This window comes from Oryzias latipes, chromosome 18 (assembly GCF_053564925.1).
Source record: "Oryzias latipes strain Hd-rR chromosome 18, Olatipes_Hd-rR_3.1".
Lineage (NCBI taxonomy): Eukaryota > Metazoa > Chordata > Actinopteri > Beloniformes > Adrianichthyidae > Oryzias > Oryzias latipes.
The window spans coordinates 17171883-17197696 of NC_136254.1; the positions used below are offsets into that span (position 1 = coordinate 17171883).

At 37.6% G+C, this 25814-nt stretch overlaps 1 protein-coding gene across 3 annotated transcripts in view; it reads right to left on the bottom strand.

Annotated features, from left to right (window-relative positions):
- Positions 1–25814, bottom strand: part of svep1 (sushi, von Willebrand factor type A, EGF and pentraxin domain containing 1) — a 90537-nt gene that overhangs the window by 53415 nt on the left and 11308 nt on the right. For all 3 annotated transcript variants that reach the window (XM_023948971.2, XM_023948970.2, XM_023948972.2), the window contains exons 2-3: positions 9013–9268; positions 5327–5503 (exon numbers count right to left, since the gene is read on the bottom strand). In XM_023948971.2, coding sequence (XP_023804739.1) covers positions 5327–5503; positions 9013–9268 — 433 coding nt within the window. The remainder of the gene's footprint in view (positions 1–5326; positions 5504–9012; positions 9269–25814) is intronic.

Sequence of the window (25814 nt, forward strand, 5' to 3'; positions counted from 1 at the left end):
GTACATCATGCAGTGCAAGAAAGTACTTGAAAACCAAAAGAGCACTAAAGAGGGTTGATAAACAAAACCAGGGATCACCACCAACCAACATGCTGGACTTGAAAAAGAAGAAAGGCCATAAAGCATACAATCATGTAACCACTGATTCCACTGGGAAAACTTTGCTTCCTTTTAGATAATGTGCAAGTGACAGAAACATGTTGCACAAAAGATGTAAAAGTGTCCTACTCTCTTTTTTTAAAGTGTCTAACAGAAACAAAAGTGAATTTTAGTGCCTTTGATGACATGCATTGAGAAAACAAATATGGCAATAAAAGTTAAACCTACCTTTTTTTTAAATGACCCTGAAGGTAATTGTTTTATAAGCTGGAGATGCTATGCTAACTTGTTGCGTACCCAAATTTAGACGCCATATTTGGAAAGGGCGAGATGCTGGCTCACTGGTGTCCTACATTTGCACAAACAGAGCTGGAAGAACAAGAATATGACTTTTCACAAGTAAATTATTACTGTCAGCTAATAAAGTAGAATTTATAGAAAACAATTTAAGAAGATCTGAGTGAGTTTACTCTCAATAAACATTTCATCTGATTTTGTAGTCTATTCAAAGTCAATGGTAGACTATTTCCACGTTTTCTGGCAGGTCCACCAATCTTTTTTTTTTTTTTTTTGGAGGATGACCCGCTGAATTGAAGCATGTTACTAAGCGGAGGAAAAAAAACTAACCAGGATTCCCTCTGTAGCGGAATCTAGTGGTCCTTTAATCATGATCATGCTTTTTTTAGCCAAAATTAAAATAAATAAATAAATCTGTCTCGTTTTCTAGGACATATTGGTTCATTAGAAATTTATTACATTTCATTAGAAACCTGAGTTGTGGGCAGGATTGTTGGCATGGAGTAAGCACGCCCCCTTCATATCATCCATCTGCTTACATGCTCTTCAGCTAGCTTACAGCCCCTCACAACCCAACTTATCATTATCGGTGCAACAAAAAAGGCAACCAAAATAGAATAGAGCTCGTGGCGTGCCAATTGTAGCACCTACGTCACAACTACAAGTTTTTTCAAATGGCGTTTTTCCGTCTGCTCCTGATTCCCAGTGATTTGAACAAAGACATACTCAGAGATGCAATTTTAAGCTTAATTTTCATAATAAATGTCCTCCAACATTAGAAGAATTCCACAAGAACACTTAAAAAAAAACAAATAACATAATTTTCATCGTAGTGGGTAGTTAGCCCTTTACCTGCCCGCTCAACCAAGTGGTAGAGCACATTCAAAATTCATGTTAAAAAAATTGATTGTTTGTATTAGCTCCCCAAGGCAAGCAGATTTTTTTGTGATTTTTAACTTGGTTGGATGGTCAAAGGGTAATAGGAATTTGTGGCCCATTTTAAGTGGGCAATCCTGGATGATGATAAATTACCAGCTATGTTTTTAAACCTAAATATATAACATTTCAGTGGGATTAACCATGCCTAAACTAAGCAGCTTTTGCAAATGTATTGACAATAACACAATATCAATATATATAAAGAAACATCAACTTTATACATAAGCACATGTTGAATCAGATCGCCAAACCAAAATAGCAAAGGTTTATTTAAGGTTAACATTTTCCAAATGACCTAGAGTAAACTTGCCTTTTTTTAAAGTAGAACCCACACAGTTAAGACAGACAGACAGACAGATAGACAGATAGATGGCCATCTGCCGACAATCATAAAACACACTAACATTAAAGACAATAAAGGTCAATAGTTTAAAAAATAATAGATTAAACAAAAATTAATCCTATATTTTGCTTTTTCAAGGCGTTATTTGTGGGGTGCTAGTTGTATGGAAAGGCTAAACATCTATGCTACAGTTGACTTTAGGTCATTACTGCAAGCCCTCACCTTCTATTGATGAAGCTTCTGGAACAGAAGCTGCTGGTTTAGACACATTAATAACATCATAGCTTCTTTTTTGTGCATTAAGTGGTATATTACCCTCTCTTGTAAGCATTCAAAGCTGCTTTTCATTGTGATAAGTTAGTTCCCGACAGTAATAAACAGAACCACAGCTATGGTGATATTTGACTTTAATATCCAAACATTGGTATTTTCTTTAAAAAAAAAAAAAGCACATTGAGCCTGGAAGAAATATGGTCTTCTTTCCTTTAAGTCTTTGCTTTGTTCCCTTAATTATGTCACACTTTCATCTCCTTCCCCTTCTCTATTCTCCATCTCCTCAGTTCATCAACAGCAGGGTTGTCCAGAGCGCGCAAAGCCTCTGCTGACACCACACTAACATAAACCAGAGCTCCTGTCATTCTTTAAGCTGCAGCAGAGGCTGATAAGCTAGAATGTGTGACAGGAAGAAAACATGTTACCCTTCTGCACCCCCTCTAATAGTTTTTTTTCTTTTCTGAATTCCTACGCTGATCCCCTGTGATACAGATACTGAGGCCTAATCAGACAGATAAAACAATGTCCAGTTGGGGTGGCTAAAATAAGCCAAACTATGCAGGAACTGGGGTCATCCTCCACCTCTATCTGCTGGGATTCCTGTCAGACTTTTGTGGAAGAGGCTGTTTCCCTTGGATGTCGACAGATTCATAAACAGCCCGGCTTTGCTCTCTAGGGACTTAGATCGTGTTTCCAATAGAGTTCTTCAGCCAAAGATAATAAGGATGCACTGACAAGCCCTACATTTTTGTTTTATTTTCAGATGTGTTGCACTAAAAGAGCAAAAGCAAAGCTCTAAGCTCCTGCAAATATTGTCTAGACACCAAACCCACCTGAGGCCACACTAACCAGGAAAAAAAGCCACAGAAATGTCAAACTCCAGCAGAAAATCTGTGGTTTTTCGTTGTGTCTACCACACAAGAGACTTGGCATGACTGATGCAGATGGTGTAACCATAAGTCATGCAACACCTTACGCTGAGCCAATTCTATTAGGTTCTATTAGGGTTAAAGCAACAAAAATTAAACAGAGACATTTGGATTTTTCTGACAATTGCCTCAGTTTAGACCTAATCACATACATACTCCTCCTCTTTGAAAATGTCATGTGTTTTAAAGTGCAGCCTTATTATAACATTTATAGACAGGTTTGAAAATACATGTGGGTGTTTATTGGTATTTAACACAACTAGATGAGACAATTAGTTTTAGAAAATCAAGTATGAACAACAAAAACAACCCAAATCCCTTCTAATAAATAAGAGAGAGAAGGGAAGCATTGCTGAGATGTGGTTATAGCCCTTCACTGTGTCTTTCCGTCCTTATTCTAGTTGAGCCAATTCTCTGCTATTAATTAAACAATTGAAGAAGACTAATAAGGAAAGCAGGGCTCCAGTCTCGACAGCATCTGATGAAGATTAGAGAGCTGTGTGTTTTGGCATAACGACCCTAATGACCTTTCCTTTGGCTTGCACTTGGAGAGTCACTTTCACTTGTTGCTCTGGTTATTAACTTTAATCCAGTGTTTATTATTCAACACATGTGTAAAATATGTCCTTTGCCCCATTTTTTGATTATTTCTATTCGATTCTGAAGGCTCAGAGAAGAGCTCAGAGCAGTGCCTCAAAGTCCCTATCTGGTCATCTTTTGATCTATTGTAAAAGCGTTACCAGTGGTCATTTAATCATAATGATGCTGTTTTTGGCTAAAATAAAAAAAAAAAAACTGTCTCGTTTTTTAGGACATAGTGTCAGCAGAAAGGCAGGAGTTCATTAGAAATTCCCCTCTGAGTTGTGGTCAGTACTGTTGGCATGGAGTAAGCCCGCCCCCTTCCCATCATCCATCTGTTTACATATTCTTCTGCTAGCTTACAACCCCTCACACCGCCACCCTAACATTATGGGTGCAAAAAAAATGGTGAGCACTATTAGAGCTATCCAGCCGTAGAGTTTTGAGTCAGATACCAGCTGAGACGAGGAAAATGAAGACGTACATGGATGCATCAGAATGGAGTGGAGCAGGGAGCTTGTGGCCTGTCAATTGTAGCGCCTACATCACAACTACAAGCTTTTTCAAAAGGCATTCTATCAGAAGACAGTTTCACAATTAATTTGACAGTTTTGGATTGGATGTAAATAATAAACTCCAGCAAAACAAAATAAAAACAACTCCATTTATCCCAGCTATTCAACTGTAAGATCAGATAAGAAAGCAAGGTTATTGGTCTAAAGTGTACATGATACCAGACTACACCTCCTTAATAAAGAAACTTGTTTTTAGAAGAATAGAAAATTAACTTCTTTTTAGACTGCAAGAGTTATTGTGAAAGAACCAACAAATTTGATGTCATAGATTCTTAAATGAAGAATCATTTTATCACTCTTTTTATCATGGTGTATGTATCGTGTGTGTGTGGGGGGGGGGGGGGGTGTCGGCATTGTTTGATTTGTCATTTTGTTTTTAAATTTTGATTATGTTCTATGCAAAGCACTTTGAGTGACATATGTTGGAAAAGCGCTATATAAAGATTGATTTGATTTGAAAAGTTTTTGTTTTTTTAACTTAAATTCTTACACCTTTTACACACTAGGTTAAGTTTGGGACAGGGGGTACACTTGTGTAATACATCATTTAAAGGCAGAGGGAGTGCAGTCTATCCTACTGGGAGTCAGGATTTTAAAATTGGGAGTAAATTGTATTGCATAACCAATTTTCCGTTTTTTATTTGTTAAAAAAGTTTGAAATATCCATTCAATTTTGTTCCACTTCATGATTGTGTCCCACTTGTTGTTGATTGTTCACAAAAAATTCCAGTTTTATGTCTTTATGTTTGCAGCCTGAAATGTGGCAAAAGGTTACAAATAGGTTCCGAATACTTTCGCACTGTATCAGGGACTCTCTTCTCCTCTTTTTTATTACATTTCTTAACATAGAGCTGTTGTGTGATCATTTGAAAGTGATATAAATAAACACAATGCTAATTTAACTCATGCCTTTAGTGAGATTAGAGTAGCAAATAGAAAAGCTGCAGACTGTAAAGTGGAGCACCTGGAAAAGTGGAAAAAATGGAGATGTTCATGTTTCAGTGAAGCAAGTCTGCAGGTGGAAGCTAATAAGCTGCTGTCCAGTTTTCAAAAGAAAGCTGAATCATGGCAAACTCTGACAAAATAAGGTATTAGGGATCATCAGTTTGCAACAGACTTTAAAGCAGTTTAAAACCTCCTTTTTGAACATTGATTATGATAAACCCTATTTTCAAATGATCTGAGTGTAATTCTGACGACAGGCAATTTTGAAAAACAAATTGATTCAGGGAAAGTCACTTTGCTAATGTTATGAATGGAGGATAGGCATTCATGCTAGGGATAGGCATTACCTGTACATTCATGCTGCAGACCTTTGCCGTAGTATCCTTTCTCACAGATGCAGTCATACTGTCCGGTGTGTGTGCCGCACTTACAGCTCGCCATCACATCGCAGCAGTCCTTACCCGCCTCACAAAGGGAGGAGCAGCGTGACTTTTCATCCTGGATGTAACTACCTGTTGGCAGATCTAAACACAGGAGACAGACACAGTTATACAAGGGGCAGGTAAGGCCAGTTCAGATATTACAGTTTGATGTTGCTCGTACATGGCACCGCTTTAGTGTTCTCAGCACATATTCCAAGGTTCAAAAACACCTGTGACTGACAGCATCATTCAGTGAGAAAAGAGGAAAAAAAAAACCTGTAACAACGATCAAGTTAAGGGCAAAGTGTCATTAGTCATTATAGTTCATGTTTTAAACATGAACATCTGCTTCAGAGCACTGACAGATGGTAAGCTGATAGTATGGGGGTGTAAACTTTCTTTTACCTCAACAGCTTTGTCCTTTCAGTGCTGCATGATTTCTACCGTTTCTACCGTGGAAAAGGATGTTTTTGCACAGTTGTAAATTATAGCTATTGTTTCTACAAAAACAGCATTTTACATGTGCGTTTTCAACTTCAAAGGGGAAAAATGATCTGCTTCTATTTAAGCAACAACTGGATTGTAACAGGATTAAAATGGCTGAGAATTTATGAGATATTGTTGTAGATCAATGGGACCAAAGTTACTTTAAAGACAGAAAAAGGCTAACGTTCCCTTTTTTTTTTTTAATTTCAACCTAGATCAATCATACAAAATGTGAATTTGGATTTGTGAAGAATCTAAAGGTTTTTTTTAAAAAAGCAGAGTTTTATTTTAATTTTCCTTGAATTGGAAAGCTGTGTGAGGAGCAGTCAACAATAATTTAGAAGGTAATAGAATCAATAGTCTTGTTCAAAACATGTACAAAAAATCTGTCAAAAAACAGCAAAGGAGTGTTTTAAAGAAAAACTTATACCCTCTAAAATTTAGTTTTAGAAATTCTCCCATATACTTTTTAAAGACTACTTTTTAAAACAGATGTGAAATGACTGTAGTTCCATGTGTTTGACCTGTGAAAATGTTTTATTACATTTAAAATTATTTATTATATTTAACAAAAATTTTTTTGAAATTATAGGCAATTCTAATTTGTTTTTTTGGTCCCAAAAGTGGATCAAATTAGTCAAATTATGTTTTACATGTGGATCAGGATGTGATTTTGTCATTTTGCCATTTAATAATCAAATTCAATTTAAAAACAAGTGTTATTATGATTGTAAAAACAAAGGTAGATGGCTGTTTGTCTACAGAGGCTTATCGTGGTTGGCAACTTTAATAATTGAGCCACATTTTAAAAGATGACCTGAGTGATTATGACAACACCCAGCCCTAATGTTTTAAACTGTATGACCACGTCAAATATGCTGGTATGTAATTATATGTGCACAGTGGATGAGAAAAAAAAACTCCTTTATTACTGAGCTTTACTCTACACTGCTCCTCTTTGGATCAGCTACACCAGGTCTAGAAAGAAAAGGCTGCAGGTTACTTTTAATGCCTTCAGGGTACTGCTAAAGTATCCCAGATGGGCAAGTGCAGTGTTTGTCACTCCTAATGTACTCATAATTTTAACCAGTTCTAAGGGATTTTGGGTGTAGTTTAATGACTTGCTTAACACTCTAAAAATTCTATTTTCATCATTTTGGCGAATCCACAAAAATGTTTTATTAGATTCTGTACAAAAACTAATGTATTTTTCAAAATTTTACATAACTCTTTTTGTGATTTTTCAAATTTTATAGACCTTTAAAGTCTGAAATTAAGCATATAGTATTATTGATTAGTTCCTATCTTTACAGGGTCACATGGCAGCTTGATGTCGTTTTTTGTAAAGGGGATCCCATCCCCTATAAGAGTAAGTGCCGTGGACTCACACTAATTAAGAAACAAGCGAACACTTTTGTACCTAGAAAACATCACTTCTGCTTCTTATGAGGAAGTCTTCAATTGATTTTTTTTATTTTTAATCAGTTTGTTAGAAACAAATGTAAATAGTTTCTTAAGAAAACATTTGTGAAAGAGACCCGATGTTGTTAGAGCAGTATTGTGATTGTGAATTTACTCGAATGCCAAGTCTCAAACACATTTACGAATTAGAAAGACCTTTTTTCAATGTATTGTTTGTTGACATTAAACGTTTCTTTTTGTCAGTGATGGTGCCTTGTTCTTGTATTTCTTTATGACTATCTTGTTATTGGTTCCAAAAATAGATTATTTTAAGAGATTGCTATAATGTAGGGCTCTCTACAGTCCAATTCCATCATCCAGAATGCTATAATATTGTGAGGTAACAGTGGTGTAAAAAAGCTCTGCTATCCAAACAGAGAAATGTAAAAACCTAACCAATAGTTCAAGTGTGTGAACATACACTGAAGAATCCATACATTCTTCAGTGATTCTCTCTATTTTTTTAAGTAAACATCAAAACAGTTATCACGACTCAATTCTGCAGAGATTTCATGTTCCGTATCTTCCTTATTCATTTCCTTTTTCATTGTGATGATAAGTTTACTTTTATTTATTTCATTTATTCATTTCAGATTGAAGAAGAGGTTTAATATTTATTATTCTCCTTAAATTAGTTGTGTACCTTTTTTAGCTGCTAGGAATATGTTTCCAGAAGACAAGAACATGCTTTAGTCGGTCTCTTCTGTCATTGATGTGACCGCATCCTGGAATCAATCCCCTGTGTCACACAGAACAGTGACAGAAGGAGACGGATCATGTTTGTTTTGGTCACAGAATAAAGAGACCCTTGGTGAAAGGCACAACTCGTGGGAATTTAACACCATTCTAAAATCAGTTTCAAGACACATCAAAGTGAGAATGATAACACGTGAGGTTCTGTTCTGACTTGGTCTCTGGAACTCTGGAAAAATTGGGTACTATGAAAAAATCAAAGCTCTGGAAACAAAATCAGACATTCTGTTCAAAAATACATAATATGTGTAATTATCTATATCAGTAACCCCAGTTTTTATCATGACTTGATCCAAAATTAGAATTTTTTGTCTATTTGCCCTTTGGCAGGGTGTCATAGCTCAGTAAGGACTTAGCCTTACACCATGACAGTCTAATTTTTAGACAGAAGTGGATTAAAGGGCTGCCAGAATGTCTCCAAATTCAGCATTTTACTGAAGTGTGGCTGCTTTTCTTGTGCTTAAAAACACATTCCTCTTACAAAATATCTGTCATTCTTTTTCTTTTTTAAATTATTCACAGTTTAGTTTTGTTGACTACTAAATGCTGCTAAGTTTTATGACTGCTGACTACTAAATTTTCCTGTTTCAGCATCATAGGATATATCTTGTTTCTTAACTCATTAATCTAGATATGACTGTGACAGGAAAGGCAGAATTAGGTTGCTTGGAGACGCTGAAAAACAGAAGGGTACTCACAGATTTATTACGTCAAAGCTTAAGGTTATTTTGGAAGTTCTGGGACTCTTTCCCAATTACTTTGCTTTGATGGCAGATACAGGTCATCCAAAAGTCTCCTGTGGAGACTTTTTATCATCATGGATGGCTAAAATTCTGATTTTAGAAGTTACAATACACAAATACTATATGTAGAAACAAAACAACTAATTAAGGGATTTTTTTTATTCTCACCTTCATGCAGAGCGTGACGAGCCAGGGCTTCAAACTCAGCAAAGTTGTGCACCAGGTAGCAATGCTGGTCCTTGGGTTGTGAAGCCATGTCATGAAGCTCTTTAATGTTTCCCTGCCAGATGCCCAAAGTGAAGATCTCCACACCTCGTTCTCTCAGAGCAGCTGCCACCGGCCGTGGGTCTCCTCCATTAGAGTAACCGTCTGTGATGAGGAAAATCGCCTTGGTGGCATTCCGACGGGAGTGACGAAGAATTTGCTGTTAGAGAAACAGAGCATTTATTGTACTCAGTCTAAGTTTAGATTTATTACATCAGAAATATCAGTAAATTGAGCTTTTGTCACTTTTCTTCATAGTAGTGTGTAGGAGCCATAATGGTGAAGTGCTGCGTCATCAGCCAGGTTGTGGGTGTGTCACTGTGGGCGTGTGTGGCACAAATTTTGAAAGGTGCTCACTGACTCACTGGTGACGCACAAGGAATGGATGAGAAGTGGGGTGAGCCCGCGGTGATCATATAATTTGTTGACCGCGTTTGGAAGTCTGTCACTGCTGGAGTATTTAATTTATCAATCTTTTGGACAGCATGGATTGAAAACCTGCAGAAGAAGTAAAAATAAATACTTCGCAGCGAGGCAGAAGTTTGGACTTGTATTGGAACGCGCGTCTGACAAAGAAGCTGAAGCTTAGCCCACGGCAGCCCTCAACGCTGTTTAGCCGCAACGTAGTGGAAGTTCTTTAGCAGTGGAGTGATACTCATCGTGATACTCTCTAAAATTATTTTTGGGATGTTTCTTTCTTTTTGTGTTCTAAGTTCTGGGAGGAAAAAATGTCAGTTAAAAAATCTTGTAGCTGTGACGTAAGCGCTACAATCGGCAGGCCTAAAGGTCCCTGCTCTGCTCCATTCTGATGCATCCACTTATAGTCAAACAGATCCATGTGCGTCTTTGTTTTCTTCACCTGAGCTGGTATCTGGCTCAGTACTTTATGACTGGATAGCTCCAATACTGTTTGCTATTTTTGTTACAGCCGTAATGTTATGTTAGGGTTGTAAGGGGCCGTAAGGTAGCAGAAGAACATGTAAACAGATGGATGATGGCAAATAGGGGCAGGTTTACTCCATGCCAACAGTCCCCCCCCCCCCCCCCCCCACAAATCATAATGGAAAACCTTTGAAAATTGATCAAAAGATGATCGGAGTGGGACATTAAATAAAACTGTCTTTACAAAGAGAGATAACGAATATTGAAACTGCAAAGAACTAGCAAAATTAAATTTAACAGAATACCAAACTTCTGCTTTAATTTTTGACATTTTTCTGCCACTATGTATATTTCTTAAAGTATTTTGATAATAAACTCTGGTCTGCATTACAAACATATTACATTTCTATTCTCAAGAGTAAAAGAAATGACAGAGAAGATTATGCAGAACCACTACAAATAACCCTCTGTTTTAGGGTTCCTCAAAACTTCACATGAGCAAGACAGAATAGTTCGAAAAAATGGACAAGAAAGGCAAACATTTTTACAATTTATAATTATTTTTTGTCAGACTATGCAGCTGCTTGCAAGTGACCTAAATCCAAAGAACACGAGGCACCCAGACCGAGCTGCTGTGTCTCCTTCAGACCATCTTCAGCTAAACTAAGTATTGCAATTCTCAAAGACAAAATAAGTCAGAAAATCATAACTTTACTGTTTTTTAGTTTTAAAAAAAGCCCTCAAAAGAAAAATTTGCTAGCTGGAAAGCAAAAGCCAAGTTGAAAAAGTTTGCTGTAACAATATTTTTTGATAGGATGACATTTTGAAGAAACGTTTAGAAGTAGATGGAGCTGACAAAAAACAAAATGAAAGACAGATCAACAAGTGGCTACGATTTCGTCTGCGAGACCAAAACGTTATAATGCATCATAAAGAATAAAGTAGAAACAGAGGTATTGCTTTTTATTTGGAGCCTTTCTTTAAATCCTAGTCCAAGTAGATCATCGTAGCTCAAATCTTTCAGAAGAGTAAGGAGACATGCAAGGGTGTGACTGAAAAAGGGAGACAAACACAAAGGCTCTGGGCTTTATTGTTTAATTGGCTCAACATCTAAAGCTTGTAAAAAAAAAAAACATTTGACTACAAAACTAATAAAGAAAAGAAGAGAGATAAGAAAAGAAAGATGGATAGAGAAAAGTTTTATATATTCGGGTTTTAGGGTGCCTGCTGTTGAGGTTTTCCGTTTGGGGAGGCTGGCTACACCCACTCCCAGCTGACAGAACACCAGTCAGGCTGCTTTCCTCCCCGGTCCTCCTTTTTAAATCTAAATACCAGCTGTTCAAATGGTTATCTGTGTGCGTTACACATTGAGGGTAAAACTCGCTTGTCCTGTTTTTTTCCCCTTCATTTACTGATATATAGAACTATATATTTAGTTAAGAATTTGCATAATGATGCTGGGGCACAGTTTTTGTTAGTCTTGAGTCGATGGACATGGCAAGGATGGCTTCAAACGAAGCATGTGCATGCATACCCACTAATAACAGCTTCCTGAATAGCCCTCTCATATTTTAGGTCACTGTATTAACATAAAGGGAACCACTGGAGCCAGTGTGTGGGAAGGCATTGCCCTCTTAGAGTAACTTCCAGCATGCTAATTAACACTGATGGCACACAAAAGGAACCAACATGATCTCAGGAGAGAAAACTGCAGCAGAGGAAATAAAGCTGAAGTTGGTTATGCACTTTTAAAAACAATCGTACCTCCAGGTGTTTCTGATCTGAAGAACAACAAGCCAATTAGGTTTTGACTTAATAAAAAGAAAATAGAAAGACCAAATAGAAAAGCAATCGCCAATGATTTATTGAGAAAATTGTAAATCCTACGACAACAGAAAAATTCATGGTGTTACCTCTTGAACTATAGTAAAACAATGGGTTAGATAATTTTTTCAAAGACAATAACTGAGACAAAGTCTGACAGCTCATCTTGAGGGTTTGATACAGGTAAGGGTAAGTAAACAAGTGTAGGTCAAAAGAGATCAGACAACACTCAAGACATGAAGTCTTGTATTTTATTAAATATGATATAATCAATAAAAAAACCGGAAATAAAGTAAATTCAAGTTTACATGAAATAGTGGTGGTATGTTTTTTTAAACCTTTGTGAAACAATTTATATATAATTTCTCTTTAGAATAAAGGGGTTTGCATACAAAGATTAGCAATATAGAACACAAATCAGTAAAATATTCAATGACTACAGAAGACAGGTTTAAAGTGTTTTTGTGCATCTGTTTTCCTTTGGTTTCTGTTGCAGTGTCAGGTTCTGTCTTTTTTTTTTCTTCCCCTCCTATAGTTGAGTGCAGATTGGATCCCAAAGTGTCTGGAGCACCTGATTTGTTTGTGCACGGGTTTAAATACTGCCACAATATCTATAGAACCCCACCCACCCCCCACACACACCTGGCAGCAGCAGAGCTTACTTTGATTGTTACTGTTAGAGACTTTGATCCTTGTATTTTGGTGCTTTTCGGGTAGTTTTGAGTTTTTTCCCTGTAAATAAATTCACAGCTTAATTTCAGCCAGGGTGTTCGTGAGAGTTTTTGAGTCGTTGGTGTATTTAATTTTTCCTTTTACCTTTATGTTACAGCCTTTTACAATCCTCTAGACAGGGTTGTAAAATTTAGCTTTCGTAATCTTTTGTTATACCATGGTCCGGGTGAATACTCGATTCTGATTGGCTGCTGGGTGTGCATTAAAAAGTGATAACGCACAGTGATAACCGTATGCCCCAAAAAGAAGTTCTGGTCACGTATCTTAAATCTTCTGTATCACTGCACCGGCTTCTTTAAAACAACCTTTAGCTTCATCATCTGGACAAAAATAAGTGGTAAGAGGTGAACTTTCTCTCTGATTTGTTGCTTTATTCAACCCATCGGGACGATAAGCATTTATATATCGCTTTATATCGACAAATCTTGACTGCAGCACCTTGTCAAGTTACCATTACAAGGTGCCGCATCACATATCAATTAGTGTCAAATAGTTTTATGAAAAAATCGATCCAAAAAAAAAAAAAAAATAAGAATTAAGGACTACAATCTAGTTAATATTTATTTCTTTTGAAAGTGACCATGGTAATAGCGGGTTAATGGCCTTCGAAGGATGCATTATCACTTTTTAACGCACTTCGTGGAAGCAACGTCGAACGGTTTAGGCTTCCACGGCGTGCGTTAATCAGTGATAATGCATATAGTCGTCCATAAGCCCTTACTTAAGATGTTCTGCACTTTCGAAAAAGGTCTTTTGCTATCAGTTTTAAAGGACATTTTTGTTTTTCCAAGAACCGACCTTCATTGACGGAGTAAGTTTGACAAAATGATTTTTTTAAAAGGTAAATCTTCAGGAACTTAAAGTTTGAATAAAATTCAGAGTACAACAATTACCTCTGGTAAAGCTTGTTTGTTTGTTTATTATTTTGTCTGTTTTTTTTTTTTTTGGGTTTGACAGACAGATCAACTCTAAGTCTGGGGAGTTCCTGCCACTTAAAGGCTGATGTCCACTTGAGTTCTGACAAAGATTGGGAATGTAGACTTTGTGACATGGTCCGGTCCAGTGTTTTGAATGTTTCCATTATAAAATGGACCCATTAAGCCAGACCAAACCGTACCATTGTTAGGCCCCTATTGGCTGTAGGTCCATAGAAAAATGGAACAGACCACTTAGGGCAGAGCTAATGTTGAAACCCCTTGATTGGCTGAAGGTCAATACGACGAAAGAAAGTGCCAAGAAAGCTGCTGTATTCCTCTTTGCCACCCACATTCAACTCTCAAACAACATTTAATGGATTGTTTATGTGAAGTACAAAAAGCCAAGCGGAAAAAAACTTGCTGCTGGAAGACCTCCATTGTTGTTAGCTTCAGTCCACACGAGCCATAACGGTTCAACTTTGAGTTGTAATTGCATGGAGCATTCTAAATCAAACCAGACTGGACCGTACCATGCCGCTCAGTGGAAACAAGGCTTTAGTGTGCTATATTAAAGGGCCTATACAATACAAAATCAATCAGCTTTTTTGAGCTTTTAAGTGTATTATATGATGTTCATTCCTCACAAAAAGAAATCTCAAAGTTGTATTTTGATCCATTCACGCATTTATGATTATTCCTCTAAAAAACTGCTCTCTGAGAACCAGACCCTCAATCCACGAAAACAAGCGGGTTTTCACATTGTGATGTGGACAAGTGAGAACAGTGCTGGCAGTCAGTGCTGCCAGCCCCAGGGCTAAAACACACACACACTTTCTCCACGGAGCTAGCGTTGATCAGCAAAAATGCTGTTTTTTTATATGCACAATATGAATATCCATCTGTCCAAAATCTTGGAAATTTTTTGTTTTTTTGGGCAACATGCAAACACGCTGCCGATACCAACTCGAAATGAGCGGCACCCACAAGGAGCAAAAGCCGGTGGCTCAGAGATCGAGTCGTCTTACTTCCAAGTAGGACTATAGGTCGCGAAAAGGACTCATATTTAATAAAAAAATCCTTCTTTTGTGTGCCAAAGGAAATATATTATAACATACACAGTAGGGCTGCACGATATGAGGAAAACTCGCGAAATGCGATATTGGTGATTAATATTGCAATAACAATATAATTTGCGGTAAATAAACAAATAGCAAAACAACCAAAAACATCATTTCCATTTCACTGTAACAGTTTAAAAATTATATTCCAAATGACCCTTGTCGACGTAGGAGGCAAACATCAAACATAAAAGGGCTCATCTGATTGATCAACAACGTAAACGGGTCCTTCCGATTGGTTAAATGCACAAAGGGATTTATTTCATTTGTTCAAGATTTCAAGCTGCCATGAGTTTGTTTTAGCACGTTTAAGGTAACCATTTATTGCTATTTTTGTCATCTTTTGCGGTATGGATATTGCACAGCTTGATGTTGCGATAACGATAAATTTGCGCTATATTGTGCAGGCCTAATACACAGATGTTGTTGACTATAAAAGGCCTGAGAATAGCATCATACAGGCCCTTTCTGTCAGAGAGGTGCATTTAATTTCTTAACAGCTTTCAAAGGTATTTTATAATTTATTTATAAAAGAGCTAATCAATAGTCTGGATATAGTTTAAAAGTCAAAGTCAATCTTCCTAAATTTAAACAAAACAGAGTTATATATGGTAAATGTATCAGTGCAGTATTCTAATGTTTGTTTTTATATCAGTGGATACTGTTTCATCTGTGTTTGTTAGAATCCAGTGCATAAAGTCTAATAAAAAAAGTCGGCTCCTTCCTAGGACCAACTCCAAACAGATGTTTGTATCATAAGAACTTGAAAAGACTGCATCTCATTGAGTTTGGCAAAAGAAAGTAGATTCTTTCCACACACCTTGATGAGCTCATAATTACACCAGGTGTTCCAGCTGTTAATCAAATGTTTCTCCATGCATGGCAACTATCCTGCAGGCTGAGTGTGGACCACACATCATCTGAAGTCCTATCAGCTGTTCCTGTAACTTTGATCTCAGCAAAACTCCATATGTCTTTGAAAAAATCTTGTCTATGATATGTTTATGTTTTTATCTACAAAACTCCAATAATAAAGAAATAGAAAAAAGCCCATCTGTAAATTAAGATTTGTCTCCAAACCTGTTTAAACTGCATCTTCTGGTGTCTAAAACAGACGTTCTGTGGAAAATCAAGTCTGTGTTTTATACTCGTGAACGTCCTTTTAGCTCTTTGATATCCACTTAGCAAAAACAAAAGCTTTATTTACAGGCATTCCACAGGAATAAAAAAAAAAGCAATCCAACTGCATCCGTTTGGAAAGCTCAGTCCCCATCGGTCGGAAGTTCGACCGCTTGTTTTGACAGGCTATCTGCTCTTGGCTTGGGTGGTAAAAAAAACAACAATTCTGTAGGGGCCCAGCAGAACACACACATACACACACGCTGTGGACACATGACTAAGCTTTTGTGGTATTGAGCAAAGTTTTGGGGACACATTCTTTAAATATTTAAGATAATCACGGTCTCTTTCAAGGGTCATTTGCTTCCTGGATGACTTGCCACATTTCATTCCAAGAAAAAGTTCTTTACTTTTTTTTCACGCTCGACTCAAACACACCAATTTTTTTAGATCTGATATGAGGCTTTAGAGCAAAAACACTCCACTTTTAACTATCTTTTTTGACAAATGAAGCATTAAAAGTGCATGCATTTACCTTTTATAAATTGTAAGAGTGAAAGTTATGCTTTGAGCCCTATATTGTGTTTCTTTGCATCCTGCTCCCTTGCCATATCAGTTCAATCACACTGAGTAAATTTAAGTGAATTACCTGCGTGATCCAAAAAAACTTCCCATGCTCTTACTTTGTTCAGCATGTATGGGACTAACATAGTGTTGGTAGGCAGGTTAGTTTCCACATTGAAGGCCTCCCTGCTGGTAGAAGTCATGCAGGTGACTTAAAATGTTTCCATTTCTATCTTGAATTTAGATTTACTCTTCACCACACACATTTATAGGCTCTTTCACAAGGTCTAGACATCAATTCTTTGTGTTAACCAATTAAAAAAAATGTGTAGGAGTAAAAAGTTGCTCTTAAATATCATTGGTCCAGCAGTTCACTTATGCTACAGTCACAAATGCAACTGCCACCACGCAACAGAAAGGCATCAGCAAAATCTATAAGATTTCATGTCACCGGCAGATTATTTTGAAAATCAATGCCGTGGACACGGAGGTAGATGGCAGTCGCCAGGCATCAGTCAGTCAAGCGGGGATGACACTATTACGAGTTAGGTCAACAGCTGGGAGACTACAGGGCAGTGGCAGCAAGATCGTCGCCGGCAGCAGCTCTGACTTGACGAGGTGTAAATTTCTCTGGGCAGCGGCCATCCATATCAAGTGCCACCAGCCGGTATCCGGGGAGTATATAAAAAGAAGGCCATTCTGCACCACTGGTCATTCGCAACTCAGATTTTAAACACCGATTATAATCTTGTCAATTTAAAAATTTACACATTTTAAGACAACTTGCCAGCCAAGAAACCCAGCAAGGGCAAAGTCTCAGCGCCAATGAAAACAAAGGTCAAAGCGGTCCAACCACACCAGGAGTCTTTATCGAATGAAGAGCATCAATGCTGCAGCAATGCCGTCTCCCCATATATATGCAGGAGCCATGGTGGCCAAGATCACCAGATTGACGTCTGGTCATCACCGGGCCCTGGCTAATGTCAACGGCCCTCATCGAGTGCTCCTACGAGCTGCTACTGTAAACTCATGGGACTGCCAATAGCTGGGTTGACTCCAGCAGCCCCATGATCCAAATAGGGATTCAGAGGGTTCTGAAAAATCAATAGAAGCTGTGAAAAGGCGTAAATCAGTTTTGTTGTTTTTGTTATGGGGTTTAAAAATAAATCACCCATTTATGATTTTTCAATTTACTTATTTATTATAGGCATGTGGAAAAAAAACTTATTTTCAATATTTTCTTGTTTTTGAGGGTAAACAGAAAATTGGCTGTTCATAATGTACATGGAGTAAATGTCCATTACTTTTTGATGAATCAAAAATGGCTTGTGTGCTATAAAATAGATAATACTTACTGTAGTAGAAAACTAATAATAAAAGTTTGGTACCTACGCAGTTCTGAATGCATTTGCTATTGATTTGATCCAAAAACACCTCCGCAAATTTTTTTCAGATCTGTTTCTGAGAAACAACGATTAATAAAAAATTGACTGATTTACAGTCAAATGGTTTTCTACTTTGTGTCCAAACTACACCTTCAGGCAGTTTGGAATTAGTTTAAAAAATAACAACAATAAAAGAACATACGTCATGGGATGTACAAAAAAAACTTTTGGAGCACCAAAAAATAGTTAATATCAAGTTAGCTTAAGAAATTGTTGCTCATCAATCATCTTGCCTAAAATGAAGATTCCCCAAACCACAGGAGATTACACTGAAGTCATTAAAGCAACAAGTTAATCTGCCTGTGGTGTTTGGTCCAATATTGGTAATAGAAAACTCTTTTTAGAAAAAAATAAGCCAATGAAGTAGCTTTCCAATTTGGAAACCTATAAAATACCAACTGCTGCCCAAAAGGTTAATAAAGTTTTCCAAGATTCACTTGTGCAATATGTTTTTAATAAAAACCATAAAGCTAAATCCTCTACAACGCTTAGGAGCATAGAGTGTAGACAGCCAATTAGCTGCAAAAACAGGGCTGGACAGCTGTGTGTGTTACACCTTGACTGCTTCTGTCACAACACTATTAATCACATTCAACAACTCAACAAGGAGCAGCAAGACAGGCAGAAACACAAAGAGAAAGAGATAAGCAAATTCCACTATGTGATGCCAAGGCTAAAGGCTATCTTAGCTGGCAAATGAGAAGCTTATTCAATTCTCTTGTGAGTATCCCATCCCTTTAGTGGCAAACAGAGGTGCTCAGATAAAGCTGTGACTGTGAACTTCTCACACTTACCCATGTGGGGAATTGGATAAGGACAAAAGTCATGAAAGCAGTTAGCCGTTTGACAGCTAAAAGTGGAAGAAGTGAATAAATTAACAGTTTAACTTACCTAATGAATCAGTGCTTTATAGTACGTTTAGGTTTTTGTTTTGTTTTTATTCATATTAATGTTATTTCATCAGGATAGACGAAAATATGCATTAGATGTTTGTTTTTATCGTCTTTGTTGATATTATTTTCATTCTGTTGATTTTTATATTATTTTGAAGAGTTTCTACATCTCGTCACCGTTTCACCTACAGTTGAAACCAGAAGTTTACATACACCACATAAAAACACACATCTGCTTTTTTTCTCAATGTCAGACATGAATTAAAATGGAACTTTTCTTGTTTTAGGTCAATTACAATGAAAAAAAATGATTTTTACTTGCTAAATGTCAGAATATAGGGGCAAGGGTTTTTTTAGACTATTTTTTTATTACTTTTATCAAAGTCAAAAGTTTACATCTGCTAAGATCACTATGCCTTTAAACAACTTGGGAAACCCCATTACGTTAGGGTAAACTATATTTTCTTGACACCATTTTAGCAAATACAACTTTATGAGTGGGAAAAAACCCGAGTTACATCAATTGAAAGCATGAGATCAGTGCTTCACTACTTGAGTACAGATACCACATCATCACTAAGACAAAAGTTTGATTTTGAAGTAAACCAAAGCAGAAATGTGGTGAAGCATGACGCTCTTCTCAACTCCAGTCTGGCATAGTGAAAGTGCTTATGTAGAAGGAATAATTTGATGGACAGTTACTGGCTCGAAGCATCCATGAAATATGTCTAAATTCCTAGTTAGCTCAGACCACATGGTGCAGACATATGCAGCACTTGCCTGTCTTATGTTGACCATGGTTTATAGCTGCTTTATTCCTCATATTATTTTCTACTTTAATTCCTTTTTTTCCCTTATGTGTGTGTTTGGTGCTGCTGGGAGTATTTATCTTGGCATGGACAGTAGTTGGGGATTTCTTCTTAATTGTAAGCAAAGTTTAGACAAGACTGGATGAAGCGCCTGTTTATGGAGGGGTTTCGAATTATTGATTCTCTTGTTTGTTCTGGACCCAGCTCTTGCTGGTGCAATAAATTACACTCTGGCACATACATTAACAAGTAAGCACAGGCTGGAAGGTCTGTTGGGTAGGTAAACTTTGTGTGGGTGTTCCTGCAATGGTATCGTATAAATTTTACGATAAGTTGACAGGGATTTGTACAATGGAAACACTTACTAGGCTGCTGAAAAAAATGTGGTTTTATAGTGCCTGAGAAATTAACTCTGATTACTATGTCAAATTTCCTGGCACACACACTATAGACTATGAACTGGATAGAACTGAAACTAACTAACCATTTCTGTATGTGCTGAAGTCCCTAAACTTTCACTAAATTTGTGGAAAAAAAACTTATTGGAGTGGAGTTTGGATGAGTTGTTGCAAATAAACCAAGGGTTTACTCCCAGTTTTCACATAAACACAGACAGACAGACACACAAACACATGCTTGTTCACCCAAAAAAAACAACCAAATGGAATCTGGCACTTTCAAACTCCAACCTCAACATAGCAAGTGGTTTACTAATAGACCTAAACGCCTTAGCTCATAAAAACCTTATTTAGTTTGCCACTACTGGGTGTCTGAAATAGTTTTGGTTTTTTCAGGTGCCAATTTATGATGCTTTCCATGGGTTTGAAATGTCAAGATGCCAAAGTAAATCCCTGTGCTTGAAGAATTTTGATGATACTTATACACATAACCATGGCAGACAGAAAAAACAACACAAAAATCACATCAAAGATGAAAGCTTGATATGTGGAAAGAGAACAACAGATGTCCAAAAACTCAGCAAGAAATGTATCAAAAATGCTGTTCTCAAACCAGCTACAAGATACAACTTTTCCTGAGTCTTACCTAACTTCATCATCATCACCAAAAAAAACAATTCTGGTTAAGGTAAAAATTCTGTGAACTTTACATCCTCGTGTTTCGGTTTCTGTCAAAACGTACTTAAGGGCAGAATTGCTGGCAAAGTACATTTATTTCCAGTAATAAAACCATGCTCTCTTACTTATTATTTAAGGACAAGACTAAAAGGATATTGATCAATTCAGTCAAACAGAACAAATCTTGATTGTAGGCCTTTTTCAAGGGGAGTAAGGACATGACAACATGTCGAACTCAAGAAAAAGGTTCTGTTCTGTAAACAAAATAATTCTAACTTCCATGTGATATTTGTAGACCAGGGATGGACTTTTTTGTCTAGAGCCAAACAATTTTTCCTAAAAACTTTACATGTCACACAACTTCTAAAGTAATAATTTAATTATCCGTATTTGCTTGTTTGAATCAAAAATGTGCTTTTGTGCGTTTTAATCCTTTGCAAAACTACATAAGCATTGTTTTCTTTTAAAGTGTTTTTTGAATTAAACTTAAGTGCGTAGTAATCTGAGAAAAGGCTTGATAGAAATGAACAATCGTAACTTAGTTTGGTGCCTAAGATTAAAAAAAATAGTCCCCCTCCGATGAAAATCATGTTTTTTGAGTTTTCGACACGTTTTGAGTTTGAGTTGTTGACATTTTTTCAATGAAAGAGAACATATGTAACAACAAATGGCCCAGTATTGCATGTGCATTACACAAGCTCCCTGATCTGCCCCCTCCAGCGCGCATATCAGCTCATTTGCGACACATTACTGCAGTCCCCGCACACATTTTAAGCGCATCCAAGGCTGGATTTTGTTGTTATTATTATTGTTGTTATCATTTAAAATTAAAGTTAAAGTCCCATTAGCTGTCACGCACATGTGTTTTCCACGGTTGGGTTCTCTCTCTGACTAATTTTGAAAGCTTGCTGTCTTGCATTAACCATGGGGGGGGCAAGAATCAATTCAGGGGACCTTTTTTATTATTAAGAAATAATATATGAATGAATAAGAGAAATTGTTCAGGAGGCCCGAGGAGGCTGGCTCCCCATCCCGCAGCGGGTTTCTGTCTGGCCGCCATGGGTCCTGCGTCAGACTGTCCAGGGTGAACTAGCCTTCACTCAGCAGTAGCCAGGACGGGTACTGTTGGCCGATTTGGTTTATATGCCAGACCTTTGCACCCGACGCTCAAAAAGCGTCTGTACCATTGACGTAACATTAAATCTGGCCGCCTCTGCCGCGCTAATTGCATTTGGTGTAAATGCAGTTTAACCCAAACCCATAATCCTAAACTTAAGCCTTCCTTTGGGTTCGTGCACCCAAGAATAAAGTTCAGCACTGGAAAATTATGTGCAAATAGTCATTTTCTTTATGGTATTTCATTTTATTTGCTGTGCAAGTGAATTCAACAACCTGCATGTACTAGCATCAAATCATATATGAGCCACAGCCAGTGCTGCTTGATGTGGCAATGTAGCCTAAACTCCAATGTAATTCAAAGCATATTTCATGGGTTTATAAAAGTTCTTTTTTATGTGTAACTTTATTAAATGTCAGGGGCTGGGACACACATTCGTTTTGTCATTCCACACATTGTTCAAAAAGTGACGATTTGGAACAAAAATATGTCACTTTTCACCGTTTCTTTTTCGTTAAAATAAAGTTTTGAAATAGAGACCGTCAGTCTGTGCCCCCCCTCTCCCCAGATTTTCACTCATGCAAGAGACAGCTTGCAGAAAGGGAGATAGAGGAGATATTGGAAACAGAGGCTTCAGATAAACATGAAATATGGCTTATGAAGATATTTAGGTTGTGGGATTTGGGTGAAAACTTTATAATCATAATTAAAACACCACTGGGAAGGCTTTTATAAAAATAAAACAAATGCCAATTGGGGACTTTGATAAAGTTTGGAGCAATTTCAAACCAAAAGTCCCACTCCAATCATCTTTTGTAAAAGCATTCCCAGTGGTCTTTTAATTATGGCAATGCCGTTTTTAGTCAAAATCAAAAAACCTGTGTCGTCACAGTTTCTGCAGGGTGGCAAGAGTTCATCAAAATTTCACTGCTAAATTGTGGGCAGATCTGTTGGCATGGAGTAATTTCCTATCATCCCTTTGTTTACACTTTCTCCTGTTTGCTTACAGCCCCTCACAACCCCAAACTAACATTAACGGTGCAACAAAAATGACAACCAATATTGGAGCTCTCAGGTTGTACAGTTTTGAGCCAGATAGCAGCTCAGATGAGCATAATGAAGATGTACATTGATCTATTTCTCTGCAAGTGGATGCGTCGGAGTGGAACGGAGCAGGGCGCTTGTAGCCTGTTATTTGTAGTTTATACTTAACAACAACAAGCTTTTTCAAATGACATTTGAAACACTGAACCCTGGTGTCTGGTGTCTTTTAACCTCCTGCATGAGCCTGGGCCCTTCATCACCCAGTAATGCTTTTAGGCATGGGCAATACGGGCAATGGCCCAGGGCGGAAAATGAAGTAGGGCGGCGCCGCAGAAAAATATATCCACTATTGCTTTACTTATGTCACAGAGTTTGTAACAGCCTGAAACCTGGCGGTGCCCCCGCCCCGCCGCTGCGCGCTCTCCTGTTTTTGAGAAAAAGACGCAAATGTGTATGAACAAGGAGAAAGGGAGGGGGGGCGGGGTGAAGGGTGCACGGATCACCGCCGCGATTGGACATGCGCAAAACCTGGCTGGATCATCTTCAAGGGGGGCGACGGCTCAGTGCTTGATGAAAAAATAAGAATAAAAACTGTGACTGGGCCTTCGTGTAGTGAATTGGCGCCCCTCGCTGCAGCTGCACGCGCTCCTGCTGGAAATGTGTGAATAAATACTGTGAATAAAGTGACCCTGGGGGGGGGGGGGGGGGGGGGGGGGGGGGCTGGGGAGGGTAGAACGGCCACTGTCACCACCACTGAAACAACATTCTACATTATGGCTCATAAGATGTGTTCAACAGCTGAGATTGGACCACCAACACCTCCACCTCAAACCACAATCCAGCACACATGTCAGTAAGACGCTGTAGTTGGCTTCCGATTCACAGCTTCCGATTCGCAAGGGCACTAAAGGAACATTCTGCTGCAGATCACCTAGAACCAGGTCCTGTTCAAAAACGACTGGGCCTGGACTGCTTAAACCTGGATTAAATTATGATTTAGATAGTAAATACATTAAACACAGTTTCCCATTCGTGAAACCTTTTTCTGATTTGTGAAAATGTGAAAAAGGATTTGTTTAATGTATTCTTTAGTAACTAATGCATAATATAAACTAGGTTTGAGCAGTCCAGGTTGTGTGGTTTTTCAATAGGACGTGGTCTGAGGTGGACTCAGCGCATAAAATCCGATCAAAATCATTCTATTTAACATTTTCACAAATCAGAGAAAGGTTTCACAAAACAGAAATGTATTAATGTATACTTTACTATCTAAATTATAATTTAATCCAGGTTTGAGCAGTCCAGGCCCTGTGGTTTTTGAACAGGGTTCTAGATGATCTAAGTGTGAAAAATGCAATGGAATGTTTCTTTAGTGCCCTCGCGAATCCGAAGCTATGAAACGAAGCCAACATCAGCGTCGTCATGTCAGTGGGCTTGGTGATGTTATGGTCTCAAAATCTTGCAGTGCGCCTTAAAGGATTTAAGACAAGGGTGGTACCAACTTTTATTTAATGTGCGCAATCAGCTCAATTAAAAGAACCTCAACTAGAGATTTCACCCCAAGGCTCGCCTTCGAGGTTAAGTCGAGGTATCACTGTTAAAACATTACTTTGTGGGTACCACTGTGTATGCTTCATATTAGTTGGAGCTGCTTTCACAACAGCTTGTCCCACTTTTGAGATAGTCACCAATCCTGCGGGAAAATCTGTGTCTAAAGGGATTATTAAATATTTAGGAAGTGCAGAACCTCTGTGGCATTTGGGAAAAACTCAACGATTAGCATTGTGCTACTCTGTTCTTTTATACTAGGTGAATAATTTGTATAACTATAAAACAATATTTCATACACATGGTTTACCTACAAATTTGAATTATTCCTTGCTATAAAAGGAAGCAAATGCCCCTATAAAATGGAGCCCTTCTCCAACCTACAAAATTAATGGCTTCTCATCCATGATGTTGTCTTTTGCGTTTGCAGTGGTTGTTCCCAAAATATTTAAAATCCTAAAGATTTTTCTCTACATTTTTTTTTTTTTATTTACTAAATATGTTGATGTGAAAACAGATCTTACTCCTTGTTTGTCAGTATAGATTATGTATAAACTGGCACTTTTGGGCTGGGTCTTGAGGAAAGAAGTGAACACAGGCACCACTTCTCAGCCAATGGGACTACTGTGACTCATAACAATAGTTTCTATGAAACCGTTTTTCTCTCTCTGCAGTTCTTCAGTGCAGTGGAACTATAAAAACAGTAGTTTATTTACAGCACAAAAAATACCTGCAATTACATCGATTTAAAAAAAAATCTATGATTTGTTTTAATTAAATAATGATAGGTCTGTTGAGTTTTGAGATCTACTGCGTTTTACTACACAGGACAGCCAACAACAGTAATCAGAGCTGTGAACACAGCAGCCTATGAACAGCTAGGCTGTTTACAAACATATGTAAATCAAAAGTGAAAACAAATACTGGGTTACTAAGTTTTGACCAAGAAGACTAAAATATCAACAAATTGTCTCACTCATAAGGTACAATCCATAACTGCATCAAATCCCTCCACAAGAGTTAATTCCTGAACTCATGCAGGCAAAAAAGTGATTTTCATTGCCACTTCGCGTGACCATCATTAGACCTGGTCAAGCTCAAAATTCCCTGATCAAAACATGTCATTTACAGGGTCAAAGAAAGCCCATAAGGAAGGTTTTTTTTCCCCAAACGACACTGCTAAGATACTTAAATTGGCAAGAAAAAAGTCTTTTGAGTCCAGTCACGCCAGAATTACTCGTCTTTTAACATACATTTAATCAATTTCCCACCCACATGCATGTTAAGTCTCATTAAGTTGTCAGCATATAGTTCTTATTACTCGCTATTTTTTCAGCAAAAATCGCCCTTATCAGAACTTGTTTACAACCAAACAACGCCAGGAAAATAGTATTTAAACATGATGAAATGGTTCCTTTCAGATATCCTACAAATGTATGCATTTCCCCCTAGTAAATCTTAAAAGGTGTATAGGTTAAGTTCAAGTAACAAAAAATTAAAAAAAACACTTGGATACCTGCCACTAAGTCTGATCAGAGCTGGTGTTACATCTTGGTAAAATAATAGCGTATAACAAGATAATAGAAAATAGACAAAATTATCATTGGTACAGAATCAA